The sequence below is a fragment of the Xenopus tropicalis genome, chromosome 4 (genome assembly GCF_000004195.4).
Source record: "Xenopus tropicalis strain Nigerian chromosome 4, UCB_Xtro_10.0, whole genome shotgun sequence".
Lineage (NCBI taxonomy): Eukaryota > Metazoa > Chordata > Amphibia > Anura > Pipidae > Xenopus > Xenopus tropicalis.
The window spans coordinates 19,141,819-19,161,616 of record NC_030680.2 but is presented as its reverse complement, the minus strand read 5'-3'; the positions used below and the strand labels follow the sequence as shown (position 1 = coordinate 19,161,616).

Below are 19,798 nucleotides of genomic sequence, written 5' to 3'. Positions count from 1 at the left end.
CAGTAGTTTAAATTCTTTAAATTCTTATAAAAATATCTCTAACTCAAATTTCAATTTTGAGTTTTAAAAAAAAAAAAGAAAAGCTAAACAACTTGATTTCAGAAAAGGGGTTAACTTGTGTTCAAAGTGAAATCTGAAAGCGCTGAATAGCAAACAGTTTAAATTCAGGGAGGTGCTTTGAGTTTGCATAAATTAGTGCCATTATTATAGGGGTAAATACACTGTAGCCCCATGGTAACCTCCAAATGGTTTTTAGACTCCGTCTGGAGAATGTGCCAGTTTTATGTCTGGAAGGCTTCAGAGAACTAGAAACTTTTAAAGAAGGTTCTTTTACATTTTTTACGTATTTATTTATTTATTATTTGTCTTTAATTTCACCAAATACATCTAAACTCAAGTGTGAGCGTATTTAGGACCTTATACACAGAAACATTCTCTCTAAATAAAAAAAAAAGAGGAAACATTTTTAATATTCAGATAAAGATTGAAGATAAAATATAATTTTTGAGCTAAAGAAGCGTAGAATTTCTATCGGATAAAATGTACGTTTCCCAAATCTCCAGTTATGAAACCAAACTGCATTTTGTCGTTATCCGCCGTGGAAAATTACCCCTGGGTTGTTTAGAAATTATTTTAGGCAGCACAAAAAACCATCCAGCGTCCTTGTCAGAAGAGATCAGCATAAATTTCCTTTGACAGAATGCCAGGCTGGCAGTCTACCTATGGCATTTAGAACCCTGCAAAGGGAGACGGAACATTTAACATGTGAATTTTCCTCTGTGTTTTGTTTTTAAATTAATTCTGGAACTGGAATTCAAAAAAGTTTTTGAAAATCAAATGTAGGTGCAGGGATACAGTATAAAAGTAAATCGCCTTCATTAGTACATCGGCAGTGATCAGTTTCCCATACAGCACGTTTTGTTGGCTGCTTACTGGTGCAGTTAATAAAATAAAGATTACTCCACAGAGCCGTGGGCAGCTTGCAAGTCGATATCCGCATTTGCTTACTGTAAATACAAGGAGAAATCACACACAAATTGTCTGTAGCTTTGACAAGTATTAAGATCCGTCTTTACATCTGTACATCTGTAGCAAAGTGCAATTAGTTTCCCTTGCACAAGGATTCCTGTATCTTATTCTGCCTCATTACTTGGGCATAATCACGCTGCTTGCTTGAGTGGCCTCAGTAGCAAGTCCCAGTCTAAATAAGGAAAGGAGGGTGAATGTGTGCAAATATACGGAGATTGTCTTCCGAGACTGTTAATTTATGCATCCAGAAGAAGCAGCATTTTTTTTTTTTTCTTCTAATTTTTGTCCTTCTTTTATTTTCCTTTTTGGTTGTTCAAGGCTTGCTCCATGTCCATCAGATTCCCCGGCTGAACAGTTTGATCTCTGATGTGGCCGACACCAAGGACCTTGCTTTTAAGTTAAAGAGAAAGATTTTCGCTATTGAGGTGAGTATCTTCAGCTATTTCTCTCCCCCAGACAAAAAGTCTGCATTATTTTTTTTCAATAAACTTATACAATATTAAATATTATGTACTCTTGCCTTACTTTTACCCTGAATTCATTTGATTTGTATTATTTTTTTTTTTTTTATTCTGTAAAAATGGCAAAAATGCTTTCTAAATAATAATGGGAAACAGAAAATACACGTGATTTATTTGATTTTTGCATATGTTCTAATTTACATTCAACATTTTCGATGATTAAATAATAAAACGGGTTGATCTCTGATGTATTTGCAATATATGAAAGTAAAGAAGACCGTAAGAGAGAACTTTAGTACAGTTATGGGATCCCTTATCCAGAAACCCATTATCCAGAAAGTTGCAAATTACGGGAAGGCCGTCTCCCATAGACTCCACTTTAATCGAATGATTCACATTTTTAAAAATGATTCCCTTTTCTCTGTAATAATAAAACAGTACCTGTACTTGATCCCAACTAAGATATAATTACCCCTTATTGGGGGCAGAACAATCCTATTGGGTTTATTTAATAGTTAAATGATTCCCTTTTCTCTGTAATAATAAAACAGTACCTGTACTTGATCCCAACTAAGATATAATTACCCCTTATTGGGGGCAGAACAGCCCTATTGGGTTTATTTAATGGTTAAATGATTCCCTTTTCTCTGTAATAATAAAACAGTACCTGTACTTGATCCCAACTAAGAAATAATTACCCCTTATTGGGGCCAAAACAATTCCATTGGGTTTGATTATTTTTGGCAGAGTTGAGGTCTCTGAATTACCGAAAGACCCCATATCCAGAAAACCCCAGGTCCCGAGCATTCATGATAACGGGTTCCATACCTGTATTTAAGTATGGTCTTAGTAGTTCTTTCAAATAATGTTTTCAAAAATTCTGTTTATTTTTGATTGTTTGATTTCCCACAAATTTTTGAATTCTTCAGCTTTCCATTCTCTAATTGCCAGCCATATAAAAGATTGGGGGATTAGGGGGTCGCAATATAGGGGGGAGGGCAGATGTACTGTTCAGCCTAGTTACTTTTAGGGCTTCTCCTTTAATGACTATAGGTAGAGTGTGGGGCTTACTCGCTAAACAAAGCCATTAAATAGCCTCCACAAACTACTTTCCTTAATCTCCTTTCAACTGAAGAGCCTTTACACACACCACTTGTCTTAACGGCTTGAAACTATAAAAAGAGAGAATTGCCACTAATAAATTAGCATATTTTTAGTGCGTCAGTAGATGAGGGCCAATGTGGCTTGGCATGGCTTTGGTCTCTGGGACTTCACCCTTAAGTGACCACTGTGGCCCTTTGGTGACCTTGTGCCCTCTACAGCTGGCCACTTGCTTAGTAAACGTAGCTGTTGTCTTCCAGTAGTTTCTGCACATTAGCAACTGGAACTGCCCCATAAATCACCCAAAAAGTCCTATCAAGTGACAAATTAAGATGCCCTCCTCCCAACTAATGCTCATCAATGTGTTTAATTATCTAACCTTCTTGGTAGTAGTTAATTGTTAATCATGTAGTTAGTCCTTCAAGTGGGCCTTCCCTGCCTCCGTTCCAGAGGTTCATTTAGATAGTCCCTTAAGAAGCTAATGAAGGCCCGGCTGCATCAAAGAGACTTCCTTTTCTTATTCTGCCTTTATTGCCGGGGAGAAGAAAGACTTCTGAGGTGTTTCAAAAAATTAACAGACCTTCTATTGAGAAATCAACTTCAGTTGAAATGTATATATCCCTTTATACAAAAGAACATTTGCACCATGTTTTTGTAGGAGTCTCAGATCTGACCATAGGGAGAAAGGGTATTTATTTCATGGTATTTATTTCAACCATTTCTGATTTGTTGTATTCTAAACATAACTTTGCCTCTCAAAACTTTAGTATTGATACAAGGCCCAACGCACGACATTTTGCACTTTGCCTTTGTGCTTTCATTTATTAAGTCCTGCAGACTTTTAAGGTTACATGTAAAGGTCCGAAGGTCATCGTAGCAATTTTGAAACTGCCCTTTCTGTTTTATTATTACAGAGAAAAGGGAATCATTTAACCATTAAATAAACCCAATAGGGCTGTTCTGCCCCAATAAGGGGTAATTATATCTTAGTTGGGATCAAGTACAGGTACTGTTTTATTATTACAGAGAAAAGGGAATCATTTAACCATTAAATAAACCCAATAGGGCTGTTCTGCCCCAATAAGGGGTAATTATATCTTAGTTGGGATCAATTACAGGTACTGTTTTATTATTACAGAGAAAAGGGAATCATTTAACCATTAAATAAACCCAATAGGGCTGTTCTGCCCCCAATAAGGGGTAATTATATCTTAGTTGGGATCAAGTACAGGTACTGTTTTATTATTACAGAGAAAAGGGAATCATTTAACCATTAAATAAACCCAATAGGGCTGTTCTGCCCCAATAAGGGGTAATTATATCTTAGTTGGGATCAAGTACATGTACTGTTTTATTATTACAGAGAAAAGGGAATCATTTAACCATTAAATAAACCCAATAGGGCTGTTCTGCCCCAATAAGGGGTAATTATATCTTAGTTGGGATCAAGTACAGGTACTGTTTTATTATTACAGAGAAAAGGGAATCATTTAACCATTAAATAAACCCAAAAGGGCTGTTCTGCCCCAATAAGGGGTAATTATATCTTAGTTGGGATCAAGTACAGGTACTGTTTTATTATTACAGAGAAAAGGGAATCATTTAACCATTAAATAAACCCAATAGGGCTGTTCTGCCCCCAATAAGGGGTAATTATATCTTAGTTGGGATCAAGTACAGGTACTGTTTTATTATTACAGACAAAAAGGAAATCATTTTTAAAAATTAGAATTATTTGCTTATAATGGAGTCTATGGGAGATGGCCTTTCCGTAATTCTGGATAATGGGATTCCGGATAACAGATTCCATACCTGTAGTGTGCTGGGACACCTCCCATTGACACAAACTCTCCAGCTTTTAGATGCTTTACTTTCCCTTATAAGAATATCTCTCTTACTGCTCTGTTGGTGCAACTCCTAACAAATCAGAGAATAATAGTGACCAGTTCTTTCCTTATTGCTGGTTTCAATGGCGCTTATTTGTAGCAGAATCTGGGAACAATCAACTTAGTAAAGTCCATTGAATTTCGAGATTCCCTGTTTGCTTTCCATAGGCAGGTGTATCATTATCATATGAAATGCACGGCGGGGGGGGCACAAGTGCGGCCTATATCCTGGAGCACACTCCACTTTAAGAGATCAGGCTGGGGGGTGTATTGTGCCTTCTTCAGGGAGAATGTTAGGGGCAACACAAACTACACAAAATACTGTACAAATGCATACATATTTATGAGATAGTAGTGAAACATTTGAGTGGTTGGGGAAGTCACTTGAGATCATTTTCCTATTAGTTGCTGTTAGTAAGAAGCCCAGGAGGTGATTCAACTGAAGTGGTTGGGGTTTTTTTTCTAAACATTTTCTTAAAATTGGAAAAAAAAATATGAATCTATAACTCATCAAAGTTCAGCACCTCTTTAAAGGGAAAGATAACCATTACGTTTACTGTTGGTATGATGTAGACAGCGATAGTCTGAGATCAATTTCAATTGGTTTTTATTTTTTGAATTATTTAGCTTTTCGTTCCGCAGATCTCCAGTTTGGAATTTTTCCAGCTATTTGGTTGCTAAGGTCACTGGTTGCTAAGTTCACTGCCCACACATCGCACCCGTCTTGTAAATTGTGGTGAAAATGAGAGCTCCCCCATAAATAATAAGGACTCCATATTCCCACAATGCCTTGCAAGACGCGCAAAAGGGGATTGTAGGAATTAGAACCTTGGTTGGAGTGGGCTTCTACATTATTTCAATGGTATACTCAAGCAGTGCAAAAATTAGTACAGGTATGGGACACCTTAGCCAGAATGCTCGGGACCTGGGGTTTTCTGAATAAGGGGTCTTTCCGTAATTCGGATCTCCTACCTTAAGTCTGCTAAAAAGATTCTATAAACAGTAATTAAATCCAATAGGATTGTTTTGGCTCCAATAAGGATTAATTATATCTTAGTTGGGATCAAGTACAGGTACTGTTTTATTATTACAGAGAAAAGGGAATCATTTAACCATTAAATAAACCCAATAGGGCTGTTCTGCCCCAATAAGGGGTAATTATATCTTAGTTGGGATCAAGTACAGGTACTGTTTTATTATTACAGAGAAAAGGGAATCATTTAACCATTAAATAAACCCAATAGGGCTGTTCTGCCCCAATAAGGGGTAATTATATCTTAGTTGGGATCAAGTACAGGTACTGTTTTATTATTACAGAGAAAAGGGAATCATTTAACCATTAAATAAACCCAATAGGGCTGTTCTGCCCCAATAAGGGGTAATTATATCTTAGTTGGGATCAAGTACAGGTACTGTTTTATTATTACAGAGAAAAGGGAATCATTTAACCATTAAATAAACCCAATAGGGCTGTTCTGCCCCAATAAGGGGTAATTATATCTTAGTTGGGATCAAGTACAGGTACTGTTTTATTATTACAGAGAAAAGGGAATCATTTAACCATTAAATAAACCCAATAGGGCTGTTCTGCCCCCAATAAGGGGTAATTATATCTTAGTTGGGATCAAGTACAGGTACTGTTTTATTATTACAGAGAAAAAGGAAATCATTTAACCATTAAATAAACCCAATAGGGCTGTTCTGCCCCAATAAGGGGTAATTATATCTTAGTTGGAATCAAGTACAGGTACTGTTTTATTATTACAGAGAAAGGGGAATCATTTAACCATTAAATAAACCCAATAGGGCTGTTCTGCCCCCAATAAGGGGTAATTATATCTTAGTTGGGATCAAGTACAGGTACTGTTTTATTATTACAGAGAAAAGGGAATAATTTAACCATTAAATAAACCCAATAGGGCTGTTCTGCCCCAATAAGGGGTAATTATATCTTAGTTGGGATCAAGTACAGGTACTGTTTTATTATTACAGAGAAAAGGGAATCATTTAACCATTAAATAAACCCAATAGGGCTGTTCTGCCCCAATAAGGGGTAATTATATCTTAGTTGGGATCAAGTACAGGTACTGTTTTATTATTACAGAGAAAAGGGAATCATTTAACCATTAAATAAACCCAATAGGGCTGTTCTGCCCCAATAAGGGGTAATTATATCTTAGTTGGGATCAAGTACAGGTACTGTTTTATTATTACAGAGAAAAGGGAATCATTTAACCATTAAATAAACCCAATAGGGCTGTTCTGCCCCCAATTAGGGGTAATTATATCTTAGTTGGGATCAAGTACAGGTACTGTTTTATTATTACAGAGAAAAAGGAAATCATTTAACCATTAAATAAACCCAATAGGGCTGTTCTGCCCCAATAAGGGGTAATTATATCTTAGTTGGAATCAAGTACAGGTACTGTTTTATTATTACAGAGAAAGGGGAATCATTTAACCATTAAATAAACCCAATAGGGCTGTTCTGCCCCCAATAAGGGGTAATTATATCTTAGTTGGGATCAAGTACAGGTACTGTTTTATTATTACAGAGAAAAGGGAATAATTTAACCATTAAATAAACCCAATAGGGCTGTTCTGCCCCAATAAGGGGTAATTATATCTTAGTTGGGATCAAGTACAGGTACTGTTTTATTATTACAGAGAAAAGGGAATCATTTAACCATTAAATAAACCCAATAGGGCTGTTCTGCCCCCAATAAGGGGTAATTATATCTTAGTTGGGATCAAGTACAGGTACTGTTTTATTATTACAGAGAAAAAGGAAATCATTTAACCATTAAATAAACCCAATAGGGCTGTTCTGCCCCCAATAAGGATTAATTATATCTTAGTTGGGATCAAGTACAGGTACTGTTTTATTATTACAGAGAAAAGGGAATCATTTAACCATTAAATAAACCCAATAGGGCTGTTCTGCCCCCAATAAGGGGTAATTATATCTTAGTTGGGATCAAGTACAGGTACTGTTTTATTATTACAGAGAAAAGGGAATAATTTAACCATTAAATAAACCCAATAGGGCTGTTCTGCCCCCAATAAGGGGTAATTATATCTTAGTTGGGATCAAGTACAGGTACTGTTTTATTATTACAGAGAAAAGGGAATCATTTAAACATTAAATAAACCCAATAGGGCTGTTCTGCCCCCAATAAGGGGTAATTATATCTTAGTTGGGATCAAGTACAGGTACTGTTTTATTATTACAGAGAGAAATTAAATCATTTTTAAAAATCATAATTATTTGCTTATAATGGAGTCTGTGGGAGATAGCCTTTCCGTAATTTAGAACTTTCTGCATAACGGGTTTCCGGATAAGGGATGTTTTCCCCTCAGTGTTCTCTGTTACTAACAGATATATCTGAATAAAAATGAAAAAACCTGTTGCACAAACATAACTCAAAAAAATCGACATCCTCACCATTTGATAAGGGTTAAAACTTTTTTGTTTTTAAACATTTTTTTTCTTCATGGCAAGACCTTGTTTGTGCTACAATCCCTTTCATTTCTAATAACGTTTATAGTAATATATATCCTTTTCTTTTTCTTTTTTTTTGTAAATATGAATTCTCACGCCTCACTAACTCACCAGATCTTTAAAGGAAGAACTAATGGGAAATGTGTCTGTCTGAACCTATTTCTTCCTCACTTTGGAATCTTAATGAGGAGGAGATAAAAACCATCATTTGACTAAATTATTGTCTTGAATCTGTTGCAAAAGGTATAATCCGCAATTGGGCCAATTAGCGCACCCCCTAGTTAACGATGCAGAGGCAGGCTCCTTGATTAGATGTGACACCAGTCTAGTTCCCAGCGCTGTTTTGCCAGGTAAGGCCGTCAGACTTCAAAGAGTTGGAGCCATCGGCAGGGCAAGGTTTGTAGGCCAGCTTAGGTCCGGTTGTTAATCTCCCTGCTAAAACCACAGCAGTCCTCGCACAAAACAAGCTTACACGACACAATCATGCGGTATTAAACTTTGGCTTGAGTCATGCCAATTCGCCTTTGATTTTCTGATGATTGGCTCAAAGATGGCTACATGACCAGACACACGCTAAAACTCTCCTGATTAGGTAACTTCTCCAAGTATTTAAAGCATTTGGAGAGATTCCCAGCTAAATGATATGATAACGGTTCCCCCTTCACTGTGTCATATTAGCACCACCGTACTCAACTTGTAGCTTGGAGGAAGGACCTTTGTGTTTGTATACATAAGCATCTGTTTAAATCTCAAATATGCTAGTTTGTAGCCCCCGAAATGGGGGATTAAAGGCTCTGTAGATGCATCATCAGCTATCCTTAGGATTACAGCGTAGAAGGCTTCATTTAAAAACAGCTGGAGGGCTGGAGAGAAAAAGGCAAAACCTTATTTAAGAGCATGTTCATTATAATACAGATACATGTATGGGGTCTCTTATCCTGAAGGCTACTGGAAGGGAAGACCAACTCTAACAAAATAATGTAATTTTTTTTTTCATTTTTCTCTGTAATAATAAAACAGTACCTGTACTTGATCCCAACTAAGATATAATTACCCCTTATTGGGGCAGAACAGCCCTATTGGGTTTATTTAATGTCTAAATGATTCCCTTTTCTCTGTAATAATAAAACAGTACCTGTACTTGATCCCAACTACGATATAATTACCCCTTATTGGGGGCAGAACAGCCCTATTGGGTTTATTTAATGGTTAAATGATTCCCTTTTCTCTGTAATAATAAAACAGTACCTGTACTTGATCCCAACTAAGATGTAATTACCCCTTATTGGGGGGCAGAACAGCCCTATTGGGTTTATTTCATGGTTAAATGATTCCCTTTTCTCTGTAATAATAAAACAGTACCTGTACTTGATCCCAACTAAGATATAATTACCCCTTATTGGGGGCAGAACAGCCCTATTGGGTTTATTTAATGGTTAAATGATTCCCTTTTCTCTGTAATAATAAAACAGTACCTGTACTTGATCCCAACTAAGATATAATTACCCCTTATTGGGGGCAGAACAGTTCTATTGGGTTTATTTAATATTTAAATGCGGTTGTGTAATTATAGAAGAAACAGACCCCGCAGCGGCGGGGCCCAGTGGATTGGCTGCTGAGTGTATCAGGCCCCTCCGAAAGCTTTTTTGCTGTATTATTGTTACGCCTCTGTTTAAATGGTTTTTAACAACCATAGGGCACGGTGATGCAAATTATGCAAAAAATAGTAATGAGCTAGTGAAATATATTAAGTCAATGGACATTTTTACGCACTTCAATGTTATTATTGCGTAACAATTTATTTTTACTGTGTGACTTTTTTTTTTCTCAACCATTGAAGTTTTTTTTCATGGCAAAAAAATTTGTTTATCACTAGCAAAGAACCCTTATCCAGAAACCGCCAGGTCCCCAGTTTCCGGATAATAGTCGTAGAATAATTGCCTGTTTTCCCTTTTTGGTCACTATCTCTGAAATACACTGTCATTGTGTGGGATCGCAAATATAATATTATCCATTAAAGTCAAGTAATATCCAGTATTTTTTTTTTTTTTTTTTTAAATCAATTTAAACATAGATATGCAGCTTTACCATTCGCCGAAATACATGTATGAAATAGGGACATTGCAGTTGCACTAGCATATGTTACCCAGCCATATGTTGACGTTCCTGGCCCATTAAATAAGCAGTAGCTTAGGAGAGCGTTGCTTATTGTGTGCAGCTTGTTGCCAGTTGCTGTGAAATGCTCCTTTTTGAGAAGTAAATAACCACTTCGTTCTTTAACAGCTCAATTAGCATTTCTTTGACATTCAGGTAAGTGTAATGTTCCTCGGATTAGGAAGAAGCCTCAGGCAGTCCTGGCGTCATTGCTTGCAGTCTCTCAAGGGTTGCGAAATCAATAAACATTTTCCTTTTTAAAACACCTTACCTGTATGGGGCTATGAACTTGCCAGCGCCTATCTTTGTAGGCCATTATAGCAATATAAATATTATACAGAGGGGTTATAAACACCCAAGAAAGGCAATATTTGTTTACTGCAATTACCCGAGATGCACAGTAAATATACTGTTCATTCCAAGCAACACTTCATTGATCAGTAAATGAACCTGTGCCTGGGGGCTGTTACAGTTTAGGTATTTAGCTTATACCCAAGTAATACTGATTTCTGCTCCCCCCTGGGGCTATTTATCCCCATCAGATGACTATTTATAAAGTCTTTTTTTTTTTTACTGCTTCAACACACATTAAAGGTTTTCATCAGAAAATTGGGAGGGAACGCTAAACAGCTGGCAATGTTCTGGGATTTTTTATCCCGTTAGCAAAATATATATAAAATCCAATTTTGACAAAGATTATTGAAAGGTAGGAACGTTTTTAAATTATTTCAGCTTATTTTATTTTTTTTCGTTACCTTACAAAATAATAGGATTTTGCTATGAAATTGGCAAACAAATTTTATGGATATGTCCTACAAATGTCAGTAAATATGGAGATCCGAAACAAAAAAATAGTCACATAAAACTGACACAAATATTAATGGTATAAATAGAAAACAATTGTAGAACTGTGCACATTTTTACCAGTTTTTCTACCTTGATACCATTTAGGCTGATGCCACACTTGGCGTTTTTACGCTGCGTATTTTCTCAGCCTAAAAACGCCGCACAAGCCACACAGCCCCTGACTATGGCGTTTTTCAGCCTAGAACTGGTGATGTAAGCAGATCCCGTTTCCATGGTGCTAATAGTGCAAAATAGTAAAAAACGCAGTGTAGTTCCGCTAGGTTTGGCAGCTGCCTTTGTGTATACATAGGAATAGCTTGCTTTGCAAATACTGGCGTATTTCAGCCAACGCTTGAAAAACCTGCGCTAAGGCGTTTTCTAGCGTATTTACACTTTGTGTGGTTTGCTTCGAGTCTTTTCAAGTTATTTCTATGGATGATGATATCGGGCGTTTTTCAGCCGCCGAGAGAATTAGAAAATACGCAGAGTAAAAACGCCACGTGTGGCATCAGCCTAAAGGTCCCCATACACAAGCCGATAGAAGCTGCCGATATCGGTCCCTTGGACCGACTCGGCAGCTTATCGGCCCGTGTAGGGGCAGAAACGAGGTGCCTGGCCGATATCTGGCCTGAAATTGGCCAGATATCGGTCGGCCAGGTTAGAAAATCCCATCGGATCGGGGACCGCATCGGCTCCAGATTTCCAGATTCCTGATAAAAAAAAAGGGCATCCAAATCCAGGATTCAGGGGATAAGCCCCTTTTTGAGCAACTGATTTACAAAATGGAAGACTAATCTAGTTTGTGTGGTGCTTTACAGACCACCTATATCACCGGTGATATGAGCTGAAAGCCAGAGAACCGGCTTGCTGTTATGGCCCCTACCATTTATAACTTAAATTCAAATGCATTGAGTTCATTTATTGGTTCTGAGCCTCAGTACTTATTAAGAATCTCTACCAATAAGCAAGACAGGGCTATGAATACGAGAAAATGAATTCCTTTACGCAGGCCAAAAAGTGACCCAGCAGTTAATGGGGCACCATGGAGTCTAGAGATTTTGATGAAGGTGCTGACACACATGCAAAGCAAATCATCTTCTCAAGCCCTTCTAGTATATTTGTATGGGGTTGTATTCCAAAAACCACAACAAGCTGAAGGTTAGACAACACTGATCAAAATTGTTAATGTCGCAATCTTTTCCCATTTTCTAAGCTGCTCATGGAGCACCAAACACATAAGTCGGTCGAGATGTTGTATTAATAATGATTTCTGTTTTTCATTTTGGTGACCTGTGTCTTTTTCTTGAGTACCTACCCCCCTTTTTTGGTATATACCAATGTCTAAGGCTGCCAGAATTTCTAAATGAAACCTGGGGGCACCCAGGGAGGAGTAGGCTTGTGAAATTGCTCTGTGCATATTTATCCTCAATTTCTCTTCATTTCTTTTCTGGTCCTCATATGGGAACATATCATCCTCATACTTTACTTGTGCAGAAAATATTGAAGAATCAACTTTTAGAAATGGTGCATGTTCCCTACTTCCTGCAGAACACACTACACAGGGACTTTTTAGGGCAAAGTCATTGCGGGGGGGGGGGTGCTCATATCCTGGGGGCCAAGGTCTGGGAATGGGGGCTAATGGGAAACTTACCATGGCCTCGATCTTCTCCTTCTGCCGTTATCTTGCTATACTCTCCCTGCTGCCTCTTGGTCTTGATCGTGTCCTTCTGCCACCATCTTACTATACTCTCCCTGCTGCCTCTTGGTCTTGATCTTGTCCTTCTGCTGCCATCTTGCTATACTCTCCCTGCTGCCTCTTGGTCTTGATCGTGTCCTTCTGCCACCATCTTACTATACTCTCCCTGCTGCCTCTTGGTCTTGATCGTGTCCTTCTGCCACCATCTTACTATACTCTCCCTGCTGCCTCTTGGTCTTGATCGTGTCCTTCTGCCGCCATCTTGCTATACTCTCCCTGCTGCCTCTTGGTCTTGATCGTGTCCTTCTGCCGCCATCTTGCTATACTCTCCCTGCTGCCTCTTGGTCTTGATCGTGTCCTTCTGCCACCATCTTACTATACTCTCCCTGCTGCCTCTTGGTCTTGATCGTGTCCTTCTGCCGCCATCTTGCTATACTCTCCCTGCTGCCTCTTGGTCTTGATCGTGTCCTTCTGCCGCCATCTTGCTATACTCTCCCTGCTGCCTCTTGGTCTTGATCATGTCCTTCTGCCGCCATCTTGCTATACTCTCCCTGCTGCCTCTTGGTCTTGATCGTGTCCTTCTGCCGCCATCTTGCTCTACTCTCCCTGTTGCCTCTTGGTCTTGATCGTGTCCTTCTGCCGCCATCTTGCTCTACTCTCCCTGCTGCCTCAGGCTCTTTTTTCCCTTCAACTGCTATTGGGTGAAAGCTGTGGCAGTTGTCCTGTTTGGAGCCCCTGTAGAAAGCTCTGTATTCCAAAGTTCCCTTCAATAAAGTTTCCTGTAGCTGGACATACACTGGTTATTAAAATAAAGTGCCATATGTAACAGAATCGTATTAATATCCTATATATATATTGACAAGAAATAACAAAAAGCTTTAATATCATTTGCTTGCTGATAACATGTTTTTTTTAAAAAAAATCATGTATTTTCGTAACACTCCATGTTTTGTTTTGGTTTTTTTAAATCCTTTTTTGTGTGCATTCTGACATTAGGTAAAAGATGAAAAAAACCTAAAAGCTGGAATTTTAATCTGCCCTTGGACACTTCCTGCTTTGTCTGCATCACCGCTCCAGCTAAAAATAACATTCCCATAGCTTTGATGGCGAACTTGTCAAAGCTTTTCCTTTAATTCTCTGGAAAAACAGTTTGTGCAAAAGGTACCATTAATATTTCATGCAAGTAGATTGGAAGGGCTTTCTCTCCTGTTTTCCTGCAGGTTTTGCTTCCAAGTGGTTTTAAACATAGGCATTTAATAAATGGCCCAAGCCAAGGCTAGATTTAGTTTTTATTGAAATACTAATGCAAAAAAAAGTCCATAGACTGAAGGAAATCTGCACTTACAGGTCTTATTTTGGTCTAAGACTTAGATACAAAGCCAAAAAAATGCAAAAAGCTGACTATAAGCATATCTGGAAGGGCAAGGTCGAATTCTGTCAACTTCCTGACATACAATATATTTGTTGTTTAGGCTAAATGATAAAGCCATACTAAAATGTCTTTAGAGACAATGTATGGACTAGGAGGCAATTAAAAAGTAGGTAAATCTCCCGTTGGACATCCCAATAGAAGCAATTTTTCATGTTTTTGAGGTAAAGGCCAAATTATGTGACTTCCCCTTGACTATTAAACACAGATTTTGGCCTTTTAATTAATTGTCCTTTGCAGCCTATGTGACATATCCATTGTTCTACCAAATGATCAAATGTCAAGTGTAAATAAGAGACTAGTAAACTGGGCTGTTCCATCCATCCCTTAGGGCTGTGACACACGGGGAGATTAGTCGCCGCTTGACAAATCTCCGTTGTCGCGGGCGGCTAATCTCCTCGCAATGCCATCCCACCAGCTAGAATGTAAATCTCCAGTGGGATGGCATACGCGGTGCCGCGATTTGCCAAAGTTGCCTTGAGAGGAAACTTCAGGCGACTTCTGCAAATCGCAGCGCCACCGCATATGCCATCCCACCGGTGGTCTACATTTTAGCCAATGGAATGGCATTGCGGGGAGAGTAGTCGCCCGCGACAACGGAGATTTGTCGTGGCGTAACTAATCTCCCTGTGTGTCACGGCCCTTAGACTGTTTCTCCATATACAACTCTTGGAACAGCAGTCTGTCCATCCACGTTGCCAAGCAGAGTCTCCTATAGACTGCCAGTTCTCCTGGAGCTACCAATAACTGCACACCCCAACCCCCTGGTTTACAGATAAAAAGATTGGGGACCCCTGCTCTAGCACATTTACCAACGAAATATATTTTGAGAAAAATCAAACTAAAAGGCCTGCCAAAGGGCAAAAACCCATATGTAGCCCATTTTATATTTTGGCAGTGAAAAAGCTAAATCTCTTTTTTAAGTGATGGAAATTCAGCTCTTTCAGAGTAAAGCGCTCAGCTGTTCCCAATCATACTCACCCTAGTCCGAGCACAGGAGATATACATGAGGGGGCTTCTTGAGGTGGTACCAATAATAATGAGCCACATGTGCATTATATTCATAAGATTCAGCACGGAAGCCAAGTCTTATACAGAAATAGTTATCATAACCCAAGCCTTTATCAGTGATCAGTGGATAAGGAGGGATAATCAGGCTCATCCCAATATTCTAGGGGTTTAATCATTAGTAAAATATGTGAACATGCATGGATTTGCATTCAGGTGGTTTGTGCACCGGGCACATTTTGATCAGGTATGGATAACAGAAGCCATGTGGTGAATTCAGCCTGGGCTGTATTTGTTTTCTGTTGTTTACAGAGACAGGGTTAGACATAGGGTCTAATGCTGATTAAAAGAGATAGAACTACTCCCTGTGATTATCCAACAGTCTACTGGGGAATTATATATGTGTGAGCATAAGAAGGTGTGGGTGTTTTGTGTGTGGCCTTAAACCCTACGGTTCTCGGAAATAATCAGTTCACTAATTTGCGTTGGAATCTCCAGTTTTGTATTGGGATCAATGAGCGAACGCTTTATAGGCTTGTTGAGAGCAGCCCAGTTTTAATTTAGGGGAAAATTAACCCCCATTTCTAAAATATACGGATAGCAGAGGTCACCAAGGAATGAGGCTGCAGGCCGAATGTTTTTATATTATTATTAACATTTATTTATAAAGCGCCAACATATCCCGCAGCGCTGTACAATAAGTGGGTTTCATACATTGGACATACAGAGTAACATATAAAGCAATCAATAACCGATACAAGAGGCGAAGAGAGCCCTGCCCAAAAGAGCTTACAATCTACAAATACAGGTCATAGAACTCTTTTTATAGTATGTTGTTCTTTATTTCATAAAATACAAAAATTTCAGTGAGTCGACATGAGGGCTATCACTGAAAACCATTTATAATGATATATATTACAGGTTGCTTGTGGCTCTTGATTATTATATTAGGATCTACCGCAGTTTCCCCACGAGTGTGTCATATTAGAAGTGGAATTGTTTTGGCATGAGAATCGAAGGCCCCCAACCAACAAGTAGATCTTGAGGACTCAACCCCTTTTTCATTGTTAATTGAGAGCAAATATATCAGATGACTCTGTACAATCAGGCTACTCATGAATACACAGCAGCACAGTGCAGAATATATATTCATTTGCTTATTTATGTTCTTTCTCTGTGCATGACCTTTGGGAAGTAAACAAAATACCTCCTTTTGCCTCCTTGACAGCATCATTATCTATTATTTACCAAGCTGTAACATGGCCTGCAGCACTGTACATATCAGCGCGGGAAGCTTATAGGACATAACTGCAGATATTACATAATGCACAGCCGTCCTGACGGGTGAAATAAAGAGAGCCTTGTTTCCTAGAGAAGAGGAAAGAGAAGAGACATTGTTATTAGTAAAGAGAAATAAGAGGTGGTCATAACACCCCATCATCCTGTCATTGTTCACCATAGAGATTTGTGTTACCTAGGGTAGATGGTCTTCCTCATCCCCATACATGTCTGGGGTATTTGCGATTGGCCACATAGGGTTATTCTGACCACTTCTCTTTCTGCTTGGTTACAGAGGTGGACAACAAAAACCAAAGGCCATAGGTTACAGCCATTTCTGTTGTTTTTTTTACCATGCGTGAAGCCATCACATGATCAATAACAATCTCTTTACTTGATTTGATTGCCCAGAATGATACATCCCATTGGGTAATGACACCTACCAGTGATTCCAGAATTCTTCACCATATTTATTTCACAATTTTGGAGTGTTAAATGGCTGTATCTTGACACACTTGTGAATATGGCTGCAGGCTTGTCGGGCAGTAGTAGCCAGGAAAGGCATAACGTTCATATCATTATGGGGGGCTGCTTTGGGCAGGGCACTTTGGCTGCACTTAAAGAACCCAGAGTGACCCTTTGTGTCATTGCCCTTACGTCGAGAGCAAAATATCTCTTATAAAAATAATCTCTGTCTTAGAATTATTATAAATTTATTCATAGTATAAAAAAGAAATAGGCAAGACTTAACAAATGGTTTTGTTCCTTTTTACTTTATATTCAAAAATATTTGCAAATATTTTTGTTCCCAATCTCTGTATTTGTCTTTATTACCAAAACTCTTTCAATTTGTAAAGAAACAAAATTCAACATCAATTTGTATATTTGCCTTTGGATAAACCAATCCCCCCCCCATACGTTGCAGCGAGCAGCCCACAATGCATTGGAGTAGGTACTTGCCACCCAAAAGCCTATTCTCATCATCCCTGTACCAGTGGGGCTCAACATATTGTTTTGTATGATTTTATAATAAACAGATTATTCCCCCGGACAAGAATTAAGAACTAAAGCTGCCAGAATGAGGTTTTGTTGGCAGAGTTGTTCCCGCCCCCGTGTTTTGTACGAAATTTCATGGTCTCATTGTAAAGAGCGGATGATTTAATTCTTGTTCCCAAGATAAACTTTCCCATTGTCATTAATGAGGATGGGTAATACTGAGTGACAAGTGTATTAGGCCTGACACAGAGCGAGCTGATAGATTTGTCAGAGCCTATCACTCCAAACAGTAGCACTTAAGGACATTCATTTTTATTTGCAGTCATTTATTTTTTTAAACATGTTTTTATTGCTCTTTGTTTTGTCATATCGTAAGCATTTGCCCTTGTTCTCCTGCTTTTCTTATTTATTTATGTTTATTTTTTTTTATTTTTGGAAGAGGCTTATTTAAAAAAAAAAAAAAAAAAAAAGGCCGGTGTTTACTTTAAAAGCCTACTATAATAAACACACAAATATGTTTTCATTTAATATATATATATATATATATATTTATTATTTATTTATACAGGTATAGGACCCATTACTGGGGACCAAGGGTATTCCGGATAAGGGGTCTTTCCGTAATTTGGATCTCCATACCTTAATTCTACTAAAAAATCAATAAAACATTAATTAAACCCAATAGGATTGTTTTGCATCCAATAAGGATTAATTATATTTTAGTTGGAATCAATTACAAGGTTCTGTAAGGTTTTCTACATAGAAAAAGGAATTCAGTTTTAAAATTCTGAATTATTTGATTAAAATGGAGACGGGCATTCCGTAATTTGGAGCTTTCTGGATAACGGGTCTCCGGATAAGGGGTCTGATACCTGTACCATTAAAAGTCATGAAAATGAGCATTAAAACTAATATTGTTTCCATTATATTATTACCGGCAATCTGAGCTATTGCAGCACCCAACTGCCAGGTAGCCCTAAATACAAGCTAGATGCTCATTGGTTGCTATGGATTACGGCAGTGGTGCAAAGAGTCGCCACCTTGTCAATGAGGGTGACAGTCGAATTCTTACCTGAGAACACACATTTGAGTGATTTCTGGTGGAAATCCAAGTCAATGGTGAGCAGTATGAGCAATGCTAGGTATTTCTCTGCTGGCCAGGCCAAATCAAAAACTCGCTTTTTCTAAAACCATGAATTCCATGTGATTTATTAAAACAGTTAAGCAGTTTAAACAAAGCATGGAGGAAGAATGCGAAAACTGCAACTTTTTTAGTTTTGTGGCACAAATGAAAGCGTCGAAAAATTCCAAAAGGCTCTAGAACTATGAAGCAAAGAAAGATTAGCCAATTAAAAAACAACAGCTGCCATTTACTTCTGCATGACCTCGATGGCTTTTACATAGAGTATTTTTACTTTCAGATTTGTCGCAGTTTTGACTAATAACAAATGGCAGCAAATAGTGGGGTTTTTCGAGAAAAAGTTATTTTTGTGCAAAAAAAAATCAATCGTGAAAAATAAAAAAACATGATTTAGTATATGGGCCCCTAAGGGTGCTATTAGCCTAAGCAATTAAGCAGGCCAAGGTTAACGTATCCCTTGCAGGTTAAATGGTATTAGATAGGGATGCACAGAATCCAGGATTTGGTTCGGTATTCAGGCAGGATTCAGCTGTTTTTGGCAGGGTTCGGTTTTGGCCAAATCCAAGGGTTAATTTCCAAATTTCTCTGTGTGCCGATATTTACCCCTTGCGGATTTGAATTCAGTTCAGTATTCGGCCAAATCCCCTGGGATGGATTTGGGGGTTCAGCCGAAGCCAAAAAACAGGGTTCGGTGCATCCCTAGTATTAGAGACCATACACAGGGTTGTTCTGTATTTGGTGATGAGAGGTTTGCAGGTTAAGGGCAATGGCAGGAATAACCAGGAGTGGCCTTTTGATTGCCATAGTTTCTCTCCTCCCTAAATTTCACTCTCAAAATATAGAATTTATTATATCAGCTACAACTAAAAACCTATATAAGAAGACCGGGGACTAACCTCTATCCCCTTTAACTATTAAGAAACAAACAGACCTGGCTATACACAGGTCAAACCAGGTACCTGGACAAACAAGACCGATTTGCCCATTCGACAGGTAGGGATAATGGTGGTCAGAACATTTACCCTCCTGGCCAACAATCAGTTCACTTGAGGGCCCTATGCAAAGTGGTCGTCTACTGACTGATGACGTTGTTGGATTTTCCACTTGGTCTAGTCAATATCTACACATTCCCCCATAGCATGTCATATTCGGACATCTGGGCCACACCCCTGCATGAGTAAATTGAATTATTCCTATGGAAAACTTAGACCATTGATATTAGATACTATCATCATGACAATAGGGGAAGGCTGTGGCCAGTCTGAGACTTT

At 38.4% G+C, this 19,798-nt stretch overlaps 1 protein-coding gene across 2 annotated transcripts in view; it reads left to right on the top strand.

Moving 5' to 3' along the window:
• Positions 1-19,798, top strand: part of elp4 (elongator acetyltransferase complex subunit 4) — a 171,887-nt gene that overhangs the window by 108,478 nt on the left and 43,611 nt on the right. Inside the window, exons 9-10 of one of the 2 annotated variants that reach the window (XM_031900519.1) lie at positions 1,348-1,454; positions 13,672-13,788. In XM_031900519.1, the coding sequence (XP_031756379.1) occupies positions 1,348-1,454; positions 13,672-13,773 (209 nt within the window). In that variant the 3' untranslated portion in view covers positions 13,774-13,788. Of the gene's footprint in view, positions 1-1,347; positions 1,455-13,671; positions 13,789-19,798 lie in introns of those variants that run through there. The other variant, XM_002938709.5, reaches the window with a different exon arrangement.